Source organism: Saccopteryx bilineata, chromosome 2 (assembly GCF_036850765.1).
Source record: "Saccopteryx bilineata isolate mSacBil1 chromosome 2, mSacBil1_pri_phased_curated, whole genome shotgun sequence".
In the NCBI taxonomy this organism is placed as follows: Eukaryota; Metazoa; Chordata; class Mammalia; order Chiroptera; family Emballonuridae; genus Saccopteryx; species Saccopteryx bilineata.
This window is the reverse complement of record NC_089491.1, coordinates 82,859,072-82,876,332: the sequence shown is the minus strand read 5'-3', so window position 1 is coordinate 82,876,332 and position 17,261 is coordinate 82,859,072. Positions and strand designations below refer to the sequence as shown.

Below are 17,261 nucleotides of genomic sequence, written 5' to 3'. Positions count from 1 at the left end.
TAGGTGTTGAATTTGTTGAAATTTCAATGGGAGAGATAGGGATTATTCCTCATGCCACCATTTCTCTGACATCACTCCACTTTTATTTTTGAAGGAAGCTAGCAGTCTTTATGTCCATGGTAATTTGGTTACCTTTGGATATATACTCGTATTCATAAAATCAAAGAAAACAACTGAAACATCATATTAAGATATCTAATCATGTCTAGGTCTATCAGAAAGTTAAATGTGTTATATAAAGCTGATGTAAGAAACCAGTGTTCAATGATGTCAGTTAAGTAATTAATAAAACCAGTAATTCTAAGAATCATTATATTGTGGGTAGTCATTAGGTGTGATGAAGGAGTGAATTAGTTATCTATTACTGCCTAACAAATTTATAAATCTGAGTAACTACTTATATACAAAGTACTATTACTATGACATGGTAAATTATCTCTGTAGATAATTAAATAAAGTAAGTCACAGTTTAAAATAAATATGGTCTAAAAAGGATTATTATGATTTACTAGAACATCAGTTACATGAAATCTATCAGAAAAAAATATATACTATATAAAAGGAAAAACTGTTCACAAAAAAACTAACCCACATTCTTTTCCAGATCGCACACTATCTTATTCTCTACTTAAGAAATCACTAACTTCTCTTACTTATGCTTCTATCAATTTTAATATGATTCTGCTTATAAGCTCCACTGAAACATGCAGGTCTCCAACGCCATTTATTTTCCTGATGCATTGGGGAATTTCAATTCACTTCTAGTATGAATTCACTGATGTTCTTTAAAAGCACATTTATTTTTTTAAATAAAAACTCTTCTCACTTTCCTCTCTTGTTCTTCCAATGTATGGCCAGTCTACCTCTGTTTCTTTGGTAGCTCTTTTCTCCTTTCCCATGAAAGATTGTAGGGCCTGAAAATCAAGGGTAAACCTTTTTCTCACTGTACACTGTCTTCCCACATGATCACATTTGTTTCTGGCTTTCGCTTGTCACGCATGGACCTGCATCCATGGTATTCCTTGTAAATTACAAACTCACACATCCCAGTGACAATAGACATGGGCCTTTAGATGTCCATTCAATCATCTGTAGAGGATTTCAACTGCATCAAATTGTATTTCCTGGCATCTTCCTGTGAGAGAATTTATATGTCTGGCTCTCTTCTCAATATAGCATTTAATATAACTGATATTAATTTTGGTTATTATTTTTAAGTTTCTTTCTCCATAGAAAGAAAAGATACTAGAGAACAGGAACTGTACTCATTATGTTCACCTCTATTTCATGAGAGCAACACACAACATGGCTTAGAGAAAGTTAATGGTTACTTAAAATTTGATAAATGAATTGTGCCATACATTGTTTAATCAAGTTGCACAATCAGCCTGGTGTACTTTTTTAGAATTAGATGTTTATTATGACAAAAATTTAATCATACAAGATATCATAAACTGACTAATTACAAAGAACATATTTTATTATAACAACACAATATAAAGGTACATGAACAAAAACAATTTAAATCATATAAATAAATAAATATATGAATATTTAAATAAATAGGTAAATAAATAAATAAGCATGGGGTCTATTGGTGTTCTGTGACATAATAATCCTGAAACATATAACATATTGATTTCATCTGTATCATGATTACAGCAGAAACAAGAGGGAGCTTAGACATGACAGAATGATGAAGTGTGAGTTTATTAGTCAGTGAGACTCATTTCCACGTGGAACCAGGTGTCATTCCTTACTCCATAATCTTGCTTCCAAGTTTGCTGATAAAGACAAGGATCTCATGATGTCTGCTCTGACAATCTCCCAGGCACAAGGGCTATGATTCTTCTCTTGCAGGTAGAGAGTGATTCTCTGGAAGTAGTTCCTCACAGCCAGGAAGGAGTCCTCACTCATCAGTGGAGTCTTTTTTGTCTCCACCTCTCGTGTCAGAGAGGTTTTCGAGCGACTCAGCTGCTGATAGAGTGTGGTGCACAGCTGGTCCAGAAGGGCCTTATCCCAAGCAGCAAACGACTCTTCTGTTCTGAAGAGGTGGAAGGTCTGCAGCATCATCTCCTGGACAGCAGAGATGGCTTCAGCCTTCTGGACCTGGCTATCACCAAACACCTCCTTGGGGAAGCCAAAGTCGGTTCTGTCCTTCAGGCAGGAGAAAAGGGAGATTCTCCTCATTTGTCTCAGGAGCATCAAGGTCCTCTTGATAACCAGGCTGTGAGTCTGAGGCAGGTCACTGCCCAGACAGCAGATGGGGTTGCAGCTGAGCACCACCAGGGCCACCAGGAAGGACAAAGATAGGGCCATTGGGGATCTTGCAGGTGCTGCTGGCCTGGCTGAGCTGGGTGACTCTCTGAACCTTGGTCTCTAGGCTGTCTAAGACCTTCCCTTGTGCATGTGTCTTATATAGAGAACACAGGAGTTTTCCATTTCTGAACGGTTCTCCTCCTTTCTACTTCTGCTTTTGCTTTCCTTTATGCACTTTCCACTTGCGTTTTGAGCAGTGTTTTTCAGACCATTATTTTTCCTATTGCCCCTTGCCCACACAGTCATTCAGATATTTTCTGAATTGAATCTCCCAAGCAAACTAATAACACAGATCTATAGGATGTATACATATATATGTACTTTATTTTTATCTATGCTTTACACATAGAAGAAGAAAGTGTAAAGTTGACTCATTTTCTGCACTGAAAGATTTAGACTTACTAAATAAAAATTTCAAGCTACAATTACATGAAAAAGCTATTGTCATTTAACTAAATAATATTAAAATGTCAGTTTAATTGATGTTTGATTTCATTAAATTCAAGTTTCTTTAATTTAACTTTATAACTAAGTTTTCAATGCAATTTTAATGTAATATATTTATTCATATAAATATTAATGTATCCAATTATATATTAAAATAAAATTTTACATAACACTTCAGAACAATCCCAATGTATAAATATAAATTAAAATCATTCCAAACTGCTAAGCAGCATCAAAAAATTAAATTATTTTCATAACATTTACTTTAGATCAGGGGTCCCCAAACTTTTTACACAGGGGGCCAGTTCACTGTCCCTCAGACCATTGATGGCTGGACTATAAAAAAAACTGTGAACAAATCCCTATGCACACTGCACATATCTTATTTTAAAGTAAAAAAATAAAATGGGAACAAATACAATACTTAAAATGAAGAACAAATAAAATAAAATAAAATGAAGAACAAGTAAATTTAAATCAACTAACTGACCAGTATTTCAATGGGAACTATGCTCCTCTCACTGACCACCAATGAAAGAGATGCCCCTTCCGGAAGTGCGGCGGGGGCCGGATAAATGGCCTCAGGGGGCCGCATGCGGCCCGCGGGCCGTAGTTTGGGGACCCCTGCTTTAGATACTTAACTTTTAATTTTGCTTAATACCAGAAAATAATTTTAACTTCACCAGCTGCTAGATTTTCATCTAGAGATTGTCCAAATTTTCTCTGTTTAGCGTTTGGCATAATTACTGATGTTGAATAACTTTAGTAGCACAAAATATCACAACTAGTTCCGTTTAATTCTCAAAGCCCACATCACACTGAGGCTCAAACCTAAGCAACATGCACCAGACAGTCAGTGGCAGCTCTTAAGTAAGCAAAGGACTCCTCTCACACTGGGACTCTGAGATCAAGCAAACAATGGAGGGAAGTCCTCCAATGAGCAATCAAGTCACCAGAGGATTGTAGCACTGATCGTGCATACATTTCCTGTATCTTCCCTGAACTCAGTGTCAATATTTCCAATGTGATACGCAGGAGAACCCAGAGAAAAATGAATGCTAAGGAATAAAATTTAATTAAACAGGGTTGAGTTTTGGATCACCACAAATGCTTATATTATCTAAGATTTGTTCACATTTATAAAAACTAAATTTTGCACAACCTTGGGAGCAATCTTATTCACAATGAGAATATTAGAAAACATCAATTTAAATCTTTCTTTGTATTTTTGCATGAAATTTCAAATTTCTCAAAGGTCTATCTATCAGAGTTTTCAATCTAGCCTATTTTTCTCAAACAAAAGGACACCGTTGTGGTAAATAAAGGAAATGGGGATTAATACTGACTATTACTATGTAAAGAGTTAACTTTCAATTTGATCCTAAACTCTTTTTAGTTTGTTTAAGAAGTTAGGTTGCATCAACCCTCCAGATTTTTTTAAAGTTTTCAAAATATTACACTGTTTTGATATTAAATATGATTATAAAGCTTAAAATTTAAAAATATTTTTAATACTAAAGCATCATTTCAGTTTTGGTACTTAGTTCACCATAGATGTTTTGTCATTAATTTTTATTTTTTAATATTGCAAGAAAGTATTACTTATCTTGATTCTTAGATTTGATGCCTTTAAAAATCTGTGCCACTAACTGAAGAAATAGCTTTTGAACTAGTGTTATAATCTTTAGCGGCTGAAAATGTAGGTGTGTCTCATTTCTTATCTCACTCATGACCTTTTTAAAATTTTTATTTAAATTTTATTTTTTATAGTTTTATCACCAGAGGCACATTCTGTGGATAAAGAAGGGATTACTTAGTTCATTTATACCATTTGCAGAACAGCAATGGTATACTTTGTCAGGCAACTTTCCTCCACCCTGGTTCTCTGGAAAGTAAGCTGTAAGATTCTCTCATTAGTGGTTCAGGCACAGATCTAAGGGTGGAAATGGGGCTCTGTTCCTTCTCAGTCCTACAAACAATTCCCCTCGTCTAGAGTTTCCATTTGCTGGGGGACCTCAATGAGTATTTAAGCAGTTGCCATCAAAGCTTGTGTTGGGCCTGACCAGGCAGTGGCGCAGTGGATAGAGCATCAAACTGGCATGCGGAGGACCCAGGTTCGAGACCCCGAGGTCGCCAGCTTGAGCGCGGGCTCATCTGGTTTGAGCAAAGCTCACCAGCTTGGACCCAAGGTCGCTGGCTCAAGCAAGGGGTTACTCGGTCTGCTGAAGGCCCACGGTCAAGGCACATATGAGAAAGCAATCAATGAACAACTAAGGTGTTGCAACAAAAAACTGATGATTGATGCTTCTCATCTCTCTCCATTCCTGTCTGTCCCTGTAAAAAAAAAAAAAAAAATAGCTTGTGTTGAACTGACTAGGCTTGGCTGAATATGGACTTTATAGATTATTGTATGTTACATTAATACTAAAGGCAACTATCATCCACCATGTTCAGATTCTCAGCCTGTAATTTGCAAATTTTAATTTATTTAATTTTTACAATTTCCTGTGTGTTCACTATTAAAGCTGTGTCAGTTTTTCAGAAGAGGAAATGAGCATCTGATGTCATTTAAATTCTCCCTGTCTGGGTTCTGAGTGGATAGAGCATCATCCCCAGTATGATGGCTCAGCTATGATCACAGGCCAGGGCATGTACTAGAAGCAACCAGTGAGTGTACAACTAAGTGGAACAATGAATTGATATTTCTCTCTCTAATCAATGTAAAAATTTTAAATAAATAAATAAATTTGGGAACCACAGATATTTGTCAGAAAGTAAACTTTCTTCTGCCTTTCAGTTCGTCCCCTTCATCAGTCCTATGTATTTGCTCTTAGCTGTACTGAAGATTGATTTTTTATTAATGCGAATCATGCCTCAGTGTCTGTTCTCCCTGCTCCCTGGAGTGTGGTCACCATCTATGACTTACTTCCCCTGAATCTACATTTCCAAACATGTTGTATGTCACATCTATGTAGCCATTACATTTTGGGGACAGGATGAAGAAAACTATATGAATTAACCCTTGATCAGTTTTATGCAGCTATTATCTGCAGACTGTGTCAGAAAACATGAGCTATGCTGCTATGACTCCAATAAAGAAATGTGATGGCACTGGCAGGGTAGCTTGTTAGGTTAGGGTGCCATTCTGATAGGCTGTCATTTCGGGTTCTATATCGTGTCAGGGTCGAGATTTGTTATTTTCCATTGTAATAATGGTGCAAGAGAACTGTTGAAGTTATGACCATAAATAGAAGAGAAATTGGAAATAAGTGGAAACAAAATTGGAGTAAGTACAGAAAATGATAATCCTGGCTTATTTAAGAATCTGATTCGCAAGAAGTTGCTCAGTACAGCTGCGTAAAGGACCCCTAAGCCAGACAGTTGCATCACCAAGCTCACTGGGGGCCTGCTGACCTCTTCACTAGTGACACTGAGAATAATGTCTCCAGCTCTGCCTGTACCCTTAGCTGTGACCTGGTCCTACAACCATGGTGTGCCAAAGCAGGAGACCTTCACAGCTTTGCACCAGGAGGGAATTATTTCCCCAATTTTTCTGCATCAAGGACAAGGATGTTTTCAGGTTCCCCCAGAGGTAGCTGATGGCAACCAATGCCAAAAATCTCAGGCCACCTCCGTCTCCATGTGATGTCAGAGGATCTTCTACCTCCTCAGCACAAACAGCTGAAACTCCTCACTGGTCCTGGTCAGTAGCTTGGAGACCTGGAGAGCAACTGGGTGCTGGAGATGGGGGAAGAGAAGGCCCTCCTGGGCAATGAGGACTCTAGCCCAGCTGTGAAGAGGTATTTCCAAAGAACTGGCCTCTATCTGAGAAAGAGAGTCTCCAGCTGCTGTGCCTGTCACATTATCAACCTGGAAGTCAAGAAATGAAAATCAGTAAGTGCTGTCTCTGTATCATCAAGCTCACAGCAAAGCAGGAAGCTGGAAAGGAGACTTAGGGCCAATCAGAATTCATTCTTTATCTACTGATGAATCTAATCTATTTATAAGCCTCAAGCTTATACGTATATAAAGACTTCTTTGTTTCTACTCCAGCTGTATAAAGCATTGAGTTATTTTGGGCCAATTTTAAGATTTTATTTATTTATTTGAGTGAAAAAGAGTGAAAAGTAGGTTGGAGGGACTAGAGTGGGGGGTGGGTAGTGGGAGGGGGGCAGGAAGCTTCTCCTGTGTGCCTTGACCTGGTAAGCCCAAGGTTTCAAACTGGAGACCTCAGCATTCCAGACTGACACTCTGTCTACTGCGCCACCACGGGTCAGGCAGCAGATTGTTTTTCAATGAAATGAGGAAACTACTTTGAATCAGGAGAAAATAACTTAATTCATGGTCATTAGAATTTATCTGTTTATGATGTTTGTTGTATTTACATAATTTATTCTTCATATTACATTATGGTCAGCTTTGTGTTCTGTTTTTCTTTGCTTTGGGGCTATAAATCCATATTTTAAGAGTTTGTTTTTAGCCTTGGCCAGATAGCTTGGTTGGTTAGAGCTTCATCCTGAAGTTTAGAGGTTGCTGGTTTGATCCATGATAAGGGCACATACAGGAACAACTCTATGTTCCTCTCTCTCTCTCTCTCTTTCTCCCTTTCTCCTGCTAAAATGAATAAATAAAATGTTTTTTTAAAAAGTATTAGTTTTTACTCGACTCTCAAAGAGATACAAAGTGCCCTTAAACATTTATTCTGCGTTAAAATTCAAAGAAAATAAATGGTTTTTATTCATTTCACTGATTAATAAAATAGTTTGAAGTGTCTTTGCTCTCAGTAATTGACTTGTATATGTGAATATATTGGTAAATAAAACAATGATACTAATTTCTATAATGGGGCTCTCTGGCAGAGAACACAGGGTTAATGGGTGCATAATCAAGTAGACCCTTCCTGAGCTGTAAAGACATGCATGAGAGACTGACACATTATAGCTATTCAGTTTCACTCCTGCATTCTTGGAGAAATTTTGATTCAATTTCTGCAGTAGCATGGATAAGAAACTAAAATGGGAATATAGGTTCATGGAATTAAAATTTCAACAAGTAATGAATGTATCTTCCATTTGTTGGTACTCTACTGGGTCCAGATACAAGGTGAAAAGCATACCCTTTGCCTCCTGTCACAGAGCTTCCAGCTGGTGAGTATATGGTAACTGAATATTCAGTTAAAGTCATTGATGCATATGACAAAGTTATTAATGCATATGACATCAGCAGGACATCCTTGGAGCATGTAAGGCTTGTATGGGTCAGGGAAAGCTTCTGGAGCAATCAGCTGCTAAGCTGCCACCCCAAGGATCTGGAGAAGCTGGCCTGGTAAACGCCTGATGATCCATTTTGGACATGTAAAGTGCAGGTGTTCTAGGGTAGCAGGAAGAAATGCAGGTCTCATGTTTGGATATATGATTCTGAGTAATTACATATATGTGCAAGTCATAATCATAGAGATGACATCTGAGAATGTATATGCAGAGATGCTGAGGTGTGGTGCCTATCTGAGCATTTTGAAGAACACCAAGATTCCCTAAGATGAAAGGTGTGATCAGCAAAGGAAAGGAGTGGGGAGCAGAAAAGCAGGAGATGGTGATGGCCCAGCAGCCAGATGAAGGGCAGACTTTAAATGGAGGAAGTGGGCAGTGTCAAATGCTTCTGAAATGTCAGTCACGAATGACTGAGGGTGACCTGTGACCTGAGTAAGGTGTGGTTTACTGTGAACTTTGCCTGAGTCATACAGGAGAACAGGGAGGCTGGAGGCACATTATAGTGAGTGGAGAAGTGATCTGCCTGTGAAGAAGTAGGGACAGATCTCGCAGAGAACATTCAAGAAGTTTGGCTATGAACAGAACGACAGGAGCAAGATAATACAGGTGGTTGTAGGACTAAGAAATGATCATATTTAGGATGAAGAAGATGACAATAAAGTACATTTAATGTTGAGCACAACCAGCCAGTGAACAGAAGATGGTATACAGGAGAGAGAGAAGAGGTGAGTGATAAAGTGTAAGCAACTTACTAATGCCTCCTCTGCTTTCGTACCAAGAGACCCCTTCTCAGGAACGAAGCCTTCTAGAATGCACCACGGTGAGGCATGGGGCGGGTAAGAGGTCCAGTGCTTCATAAAGGGATGTAAGGTCTAAATGTGAGACTGAGGGGGGGATGGAGATGGGCTGCACCTCCATCGCTTTCTCAGGCAGATCGGTTTTCTGTAAGTGTATTTATCACTATTCAGGATGTTAAAACTATTCCAAGAAAAATTTAAATAATGTTTGAACAGGTTTTTTAAAAAATAGGAGGGATATCTTCAGAAGACTTAAAAAAAATGCAACTGTTTGGCATGGATAAACAGAATTTTCCTCATGTCAATAAGAACCTTTGCATATATGGTGGGTGCGTAGAATTTAATATTAGGATCATTAATTAATAAAATTAGACATCAAATTGAGAGAGATTTTTTCTTTGCTAACTACTGCATTCCATAATAAGCCTTTATATGCCTAAACGTTTATGATAATTTTAAGCATTTATAGAAATACATTGTACTCAGAAACAGATCTTCAGTTCAACATACTGCAAAATATAGTGTTTAGCATTCGGTGTGTCTGAATTAACCAGTAAGTCCTCTATTTCCCTACTAGACCCTGATAGATATTAAAAACTCATTTTTACATTAAAGACTATGAAAGTCTATTAAGAAACCAGATAAAATGGCCTACTGCCTTTAGAATATTTTTTCCTGAGAAGATTAAATTTAAAAGAACCCTAGTTTTCTGCCTGGCCTAGTCAAGCGTGATAAGAAAATAAATAAAAAATAATGTTGGCCCTGGAATCAGGTAGGCTCCTTCTCTTTATTTACAAGTTGACAGGAAAACAAGTTGAAAAAAAGCATTTTGACTGTTATGAGAATGAAATTCACTGTATTGGTACATGAATTCTAGCAAATGGCTTATTTTCTTACTTTTTGACTGGTTACTAACTAAAGAAATGTTTGATGCAAATATTTAGACCAGACTATAATAGGAAACTATTGCTTACATGGCCTGAAAATTTTTTCAAAAACCAAAGAATAAAAATGACTTTAAAAATTTATTTGGGCCCTGGCTGGTTGGCTCAGTGGTAGAGCATCGGCCTGGCGTGCAGAAGTCCCGGGTTCGATTTCCGGCCAGGGCACACAGGAGAAGCGCCCATCTGCTTCTCCACCCCTCCCCCTCTCCTTCCTCTCTGTCTCTCTCTTCCCCTCCCGCAGCCGAGGCTCCATTGGAGCAAAGATGGCCCGGGAGCTGGGGATGGCTCCTTGGCCTCTGCCCCAGGTGCTAGAGTGGCTCTGGTTGCAACAGAGCGAAGCCCCGGAGGGGTAGAGCATCGCCCCCTGGTGGGCAGAGTGTCGCCCCCTGGTGGGTGTGCCGGGTGGATCCCGGTAGGGCGCATGCGAGAGTCTGTCTGACTGTTTCTCCCTGTTTCCAGTTTCAGAAAAATACAAAAAAAAAAAATTTTATTTGGGATTATAATCTGGGGGGAACCAAACACCAGTGTTCTCTTTCTTATGGTCTCATGCTACTTCTTGCTGTTTCCTTTCTCCGTTAATACTCTATGCCTGTCAGATGGGGCCATCATTCCCCTTTTCTTTCTGCATCTGTTTTTCACCTGTGAGCACAGATATCAGGTTTTCTTTTTTAAAAAAGGGATTGAGAAATAATTATCCATGACAATTTCATCTCTGTCATGTATTGTTTGAACTAGAGATATTTAGGCATAGTGTCAACCCATTTATCCTTAGGTGCTAAATGAATGATGCCACCTGTCTTAGTTGAGACTGCTATAGAAAAGGAGCATAGACCTGGAGGTTTCTAAACAACAAATGTACTCATCACAATTCTGGAGGCTGGAAGTTGAAGATGAGAGTGCAGCATGATTGAGTTCTGTTGAGAGCCTGCTCCTGGGCTGTAGACCGCCCTCTTTTCCTTCTATCCTCACATGGTGGAGAATGGAGGGAGGAAGCTAGTTATGACTCTCATAAAGGCATTAATCCCATCATGGCAGCTCCACCTTTATAATCTCATCTAATCCTGACTCCCCCACCACCAAAGACCCCACCTTCTAATGCAGGGGTTGGGAACCTTTTTGGCTGAAAGAGCCATGAACGCCACATATTTTAAAATGTAATTCCATGAGAGCCATACAACTACCCGTGTACGTTATGCATTATCCAATAAAAATTTGGTGTTGTCCCGGAGGACAGCTGTGATTGGCTCCAGCTACCCGCAACCATGAACATGAGCGGTAGGAAATGAATGAATTGTAATACATGAGAATGTTTTATATTTTTAACATTATTATTTTTTTTTATTAAAGATTTGTCTGCGAGCCAGATGCAGCCATCAAAAGAGCCACATCTGGCTCGCAAGCCATAGGTTCCCGACCCCTGTTCTAATGCACCTTATTGAGGGATACAGTTTCAGCATGTATTTTGGTAAACACATTCGGTTCCAACACCATGTAAGAAGATCTAAAGGAATTGTGTTTTGTGACATGGTTTCATTAGAACATTTTTCATTGTCCACATTTATTCTTATCATACATGAATTCTGAATTGGTTACTAATTAAATGTTACAAGTGCTTCTCTGATCATGATCACCGAGCACCTACCACACCAATTGCACAGAATTTATTTAGTTTTTACCAAAAATGATGATGATAATAGCAAACATTATCTTTAAAGTTTTAAAAATTACTTTGTCCTTTCTACCAGTTATTTAACCCTTCCAAACAGTTGAAACTGAATTGTTAATATTCTCATTTCCAAAAAGCCACCCACTAAGAGTTTGTATAAATAGAACAATCTAATAAGTAAATGGCAAATCCAGGTTTCAACACCTACTATGTTAGATTCCAAACTCTACCTCCTCGTCCACAACACTAGAGGATTGTGCAAACGGCACTGAACCATCTCCTTTTTTTTCTGGGAAGCTCTTCTCACTGATTACAAATTTTATCTTTTCACTTATGTGTCTTTCACCTCTAAATGTGTGTAGTTCATTGACCAAATAGCAAACTATGTTGATTATAAAGAAAATGAAGTGATGAACTGGCCATGATTTTTGAGATCCTAAAATGTAATCAACAAAATTTTAATAGTAATTTTAAATTAACCATATTAAATGTATGCCACGTGGTTCCCACATATTGCTCAATTAATTCTCGCCATAAATGTATGGGAAGCATGGGAGACAAGACCCATAAAAGTTATACGCTCCTGCACCAGAGAATGATTTGAATTACAAACATCACAGTGACTTCTCCAGAAAACACTGAGCTAGTGGCTTTGGGGGATTAAAAAGGGCAAATACGTATGCTTCCATTTACATGAATATGGGAAAAGATTGGGAACATATAAGACGGCATATACAAACAGGTAAAACGTGAAGGTTGGAACAGAACATCCCGACTGCTATAAGCAGAGACTAGGAAGTTCCAAAATTGAGCATTTCACCAATATCAGTGAAACTGAGCAAGCAGGCACCACTCATCCGCTAGCAATGCTCCCTTCGCTGTGCCCCAGCGGCTGGAAGGGGGTGTCACGCGCAGCAGTGGCCAACCCGCGAAGCCGACCCAGCGAGACCCGCATGGAAGTCCAGAGCCTTGGACTTGAGAGGCACGTCTACCAGGAGATCCGAAATTTCACCTTCAGCCGTACCTACCCCTGCGGTGACCTTTCCTTCCTCAGAGAGCATTTCAGGCAGAATGGTTTACAAAAGTGCCCATCTATTCAGGGGTTGACGGCTCCAAAGCAGAGCGTGCTGTGCTATGTATTCAGATACACAGGGTTGTTTGAGGAGGAAAGTCTCGAATTCAGGGAAAGGGGAAAGGAATCTGCAGTCTAGGCAAGATCCCACGAAATATTAGGACACTCCTGTGAAATGACTTGGGGGCACAACTGAGACCTAAAGAAGTCAGGACTAAAGGGAAAGTGTGTGTGTGTGTGTGTGTGTGTGTGTGTAATATAGTTGCATTCAATTTTAATGGTTAATTTCTCCTACAATGTTAAAGTGGTCAAAAATTTATTTTAAAGTTTTAGGAGTATTAAAACTCACATGAAATTTGAATTTTTTTAAATGCCAAAACTAGGCTCCATTATAATCTCCTGGCTTTACTGGAAACAAACTCATCAGTCATATTTTCAAGTTTACTTCTCTGCTTGTCTCATTTTCAATGGAAAGAATTGCAACATTTGGTAATATCTTATGATCTAGTGAATATTTTAAATAGTTAATTTCATTTTCAAAAATTTTCTTATTCCTTAGTTTTAAGCCAGAGTTTTCTATTAAGTATTCAGCTCTGCATATAGTCACGATTTTTCACTGGAGAGTTATGTTAATGTTTTCAAACTGTCATCTCATATGGATAAGTTGCCTAAAATTTGTAATCTATTTGTGTCAAGATATTTTCCATTTCAATGTAATACAGGTTTGCACTTACTGTCATATTATTTACTACTTAATAAATATCTTAGGTGCCAAGAGCACGGTTTGCATTCTACTTTAATGCCCTGTGACTATCCTTAAGTGTTTTTAATGTATAGTTTAGTATGGACATAAAAATACTTCACTTGCCAGTTGAATTTAAAAATTTTTATGTATATATCTTCTATAAAATATTATAAAAGAAGATCTTAGTTCAATGTACAGAGATAGAAATTTTGCATAATGAAATTATGAGCTGAGCGAAGCACAGATGTGCCATGATAAGCTTTTGTGAGGCAGGACATAATGACTTTTATACCTTTGTATTCACCTATCACAGTTACAACTTTCATTATTATGTTTAATAAGTCTTTGATGCCTTATGTAACATACTCAGTTAATTATGATAATAACTTTATAAGTTGTTATGTTCTGATTATGTGGAGAATATAATGAGGTGGTATCTTGCATGGAATGTAGTATTCTCATTATCCCTATTTTAAAGCTGAGAAACCAGTGCTATAAGAAGATAAAAATAATTGCAACAAGTGGAGGGAAAGACTAAGGAGATGCCTGCTGAAGAAGTGTACAGCTCACCTGAGAAGACAGGAGGGACCCAGGAGAGAAAATGCGGCCAGAAGGTAGTCATCAAACAGTTTTACTGGCACAACAATGTTAAGCTTGTTACATTTCTCACTTCTATTAACAACCCTGAGGACCTACAATATTTCTAACATTGTGCAGGACACTGGGTGGAAATAAGAAATGTAGATGTTCTCCTGCTGTGGGGAGTCAATCTCAAGATTTTAAAAGACGTGGGTGACTGGGGGGAAAGGGGGAAATAAGTACAAGACATAGTAAATAATTAAAATAATAAAAGTTTAAATATAGTGGATGAAATGTTAAAAAGCTTGGTAGGATTGTTGTCAATATTAATAAATTAATTCTGGTTCATTACGACAGCAATTTGGCTATACCGGAATAACAACATATTCTGCACAGGACTTTGACATACTGATAATTTAAAGTCTCTCTTTAGAATAGCACATTTTTTGAGGACAGGAAGCACACCTTCTTTTCAGTAATTAACCCAATGCTCAAATCGCAGCCAAACTTCAATCCATGGTATTGAACAAATGCGGTGCTGGGTAGAGATGATAAGCTTTGACATAGTTCAAATAAATCAAGGCTGGGCTCATAGCTGACATGGATATATGTTTGATCTGCAGAATATTTAAGTGGCATCTATATAAGAGCCTTGACAGACAAGGAGACAGAGGAATATAGACTGGCTTTAAAGTAGATATATTGATAGATAACCTAAAAATATGTCTAGAGGAAAATGTTTTCACAATAATTGTGGGCTTCCCTGCTCTGTCCTAGGGTCACTTTTAGCCTGTTAGTTCTACAATTAACTGGCAAATGCTTCAGGGGAGAATCTTAAAGAAGTGGTACATTGAGAAGAATAAAATTCAGATTCATATTTTAAGAGGATTAAAAAAGAAAAACAGATCTAAAAAACAATGTGTAGCCTGACCAGGCGGTGGTGCAGTGGACTGGGATGTGGAGAACACAGTTTCGAGACCCCGAGGTTGCCAGCTTGAGCGCGGGCTCATCTGGTTTGAGCAAAGCTCAACAGCTTGGACCCAAGGTCGCTGGCTTGAGCAAGGGGTTACTTGGTCTGCTGTAGCCTCCCAGTCAAGGCACATATGAGAAAGCAATCAATGAACAACAAAAAACTGATGATTGATGCTTCTCATCTCTCTCCGTTCCTGTCTGTCTGTCCCTATCTATCCCTCTCTCTGACTCTCTCCCTGTCTCTAAAAAAACAACACAAAAAAGACCCCAATGTGTAACAAGTCAAATATCAATAAAATAAATCAGAAGATATGTAAATAAAAATCCATAATAAAGTAGAATTTATCTAATCATTGAAGGATGTTTGCACCTTAGCAATTGATATAAGTAGAAATATAAAAGTCTTGTGCTCAGAATGCAGAACTTTCTCACATTCCAGATGAAAACCCTCAATGGTGTCAAACCTCAATTTACACTCAGATAAACGTGCTTTGAGAGAGAAAGAGGAGTTGAGAATGATTTCATGTATTTTAACCTGAGAACCTAGAAGTAAGGAGTTGCCATTATCTTATGGGAAACAAAAGGAAAGTGTTGTTTGATGTTATTTGTTGATTGTGTTTTCTCAGGAGGTTTCAAATTTGAATAACCTAAATTTGAGATGCTTTCATATTTCAGAGTTTATCTTTGGGATAAATCAGCATTAGGGTTGGTTTTAAAGCCCTGAAAACTAGATTAAGTCATCACCTTGTTCATGGGTTTAAACTGAAAAGAATTTGAGACACTGAACCTAAGAAAACCATTTAGATGTCACAAGTGAAACTCACACTGGGCAGCCAGAAAGGTGGGAAGAAAAGTGTGAAGTGGGATCTGAGATCTAATTGAAAACGTTCCAGCCTGTGTGCGTGTGTGTGTGTGTGTGTGTGAGAGAGAGAGAGAGAGAGAGAGAGTCTATCTACTACCTGCTTAAAACAAAGAGTTTGTATAAAAACAAATAATGATTTCTTTAAATAGTAAGAAAAAGACAATGCAAAATCAGTAGGTGCATTACCTGTAGATAAGAAGTTCAAAGAAGAAATATGAATTTCTAATGAATACGGGAAAAGTTCTTAACTCTTCAAGTATGGTTTTGAAGCTAAAGTCTCAGCTTCAAATATGTTCTTCTCAACTGTGCTTTGTGATGCTGGGGCTCCAGTTACTTCCACTATATTTCTCCTTTGCCAGCAGTTTGTTTCAAGTTCTTCCTTACCAGCTACAGAAGATGAGCTGGAGGCTGGAGTAACTTCTCTGTTTGCCTGACTGCACTGTGACTGACAACTACTATCAAGTAGGGAAAAGAAAAACTAATGCTTGCTACTAAGTGCTATTTGTCATCTATCAGATTGGCAAAAACTAAACAGAATGATAAGATCTTGTGTTGGTCAATATGTGGGAACAAATATAAATTTATACACTCTTGAATGTAGATCACTATAGCAATTTTTTCCATACACAATGGACAGTTCACATTTGTAATGTGTATGTATTTTGATCAATAAATTTTACCCTATGGCTCTGTCTTTAAAGACTTCCACTTGGATGTAAGGCACTTACGTGACACCTGTATTGACACATTGTTGAAACTTAAAAACAAGCTGTCCAACAGTCTATGTGGGCAAGAGTTAGGTAAAGAGAAAGGGAAGCAGAGCTAGAAATAGAGCTAGTGTAAGGGACCCTTTCTGTGGGGTGCCACACAGATCTCTTGGTAGCCCGTTGTGTATGCACATCTTGTCTGATTGCTTCAGTGTTTCTGGAGAAAAGTACATTCTGGGAGCCAAGTATGACTTGCTATGTGACACCTAGCTGGTCATTCAGTACTTTAAGCCAGCACTTCCCTGTGGTCGATGAACAGTCTTTGGCCATAAAACATAAGAAAGGACATTGTCCTGAGGATTATCTCCTTTGAGTTCTCATTAATTTTTGTCATGCGAAGCAGACAATCTTATCATTTGTGTGGTAGTGCAAGTATTATTCTTTCTGTGAGAGACAAAAGTTGGTTCTCTAGGCCCTGGATATGGAAACCAAAGCAGGTGAAGAAGCTGGAGTGGAGCCAGGATGAGCTACGTCAACTCTAACCTCTTCTCTCTTCCTTGTGGAAATGGTACAAGTTGCTCCAGCAGCTGTTTTCTTAATTTCACATCAGCTCTTTTTTTTTGGTGACACTATTTCATGGTTCTTTTTGTTCAGCAATCACTCAGCCTTTTAATGGTGTTGACCCAGTTACACATGGTTGTCATAAATATAAAGAATGATTTCAAACACTTGGCTATATTGATGTCAGTGGGTTAGGTGGTAATCTAAGGTGATCCCCGAGAAAGTCTTGTCACAAATTGCAGAACCTGATTGTGCTACATGGGTGTGTGTGTGTCCCTGAAGGAGATGTCCCATGGTTCTACCAAGCTCACAAAGATCAC

The 17,261-nt window shown here is 38.3% G+C and overlaps 1 protein-coding gene across 1 annotated transcript; it reads right to left on the bottom strand.

The window, feature by feature from the left end:
- Positions 1–1,749: 1,749 nt before the first annotated feature.
- On the bottom strand, positions 1,750–2,319 carry LOC136322880 (interferon alpha-1-like). The gene has a single exon (XM_066254752.1). The coding sequence runs from the start codon at positions 2,317–2,319 to the stop codon at positions 1,750–1,752; it is 570 nt and encodes a 189-aa protein (XP_066110849.1).
- Positions 2,320–17,261: the final 14,942 nt, after the last annotated feature.

Coding starts and splice junctions, on each gene's coding strand:
- LOC136322880 (XM_066254752.1), bottom strand. CDS start 2,319: ATGGCCCTATCTTTGTCCTTCCTGGTGGCCCTGGTGGTGCTCAGCTGC.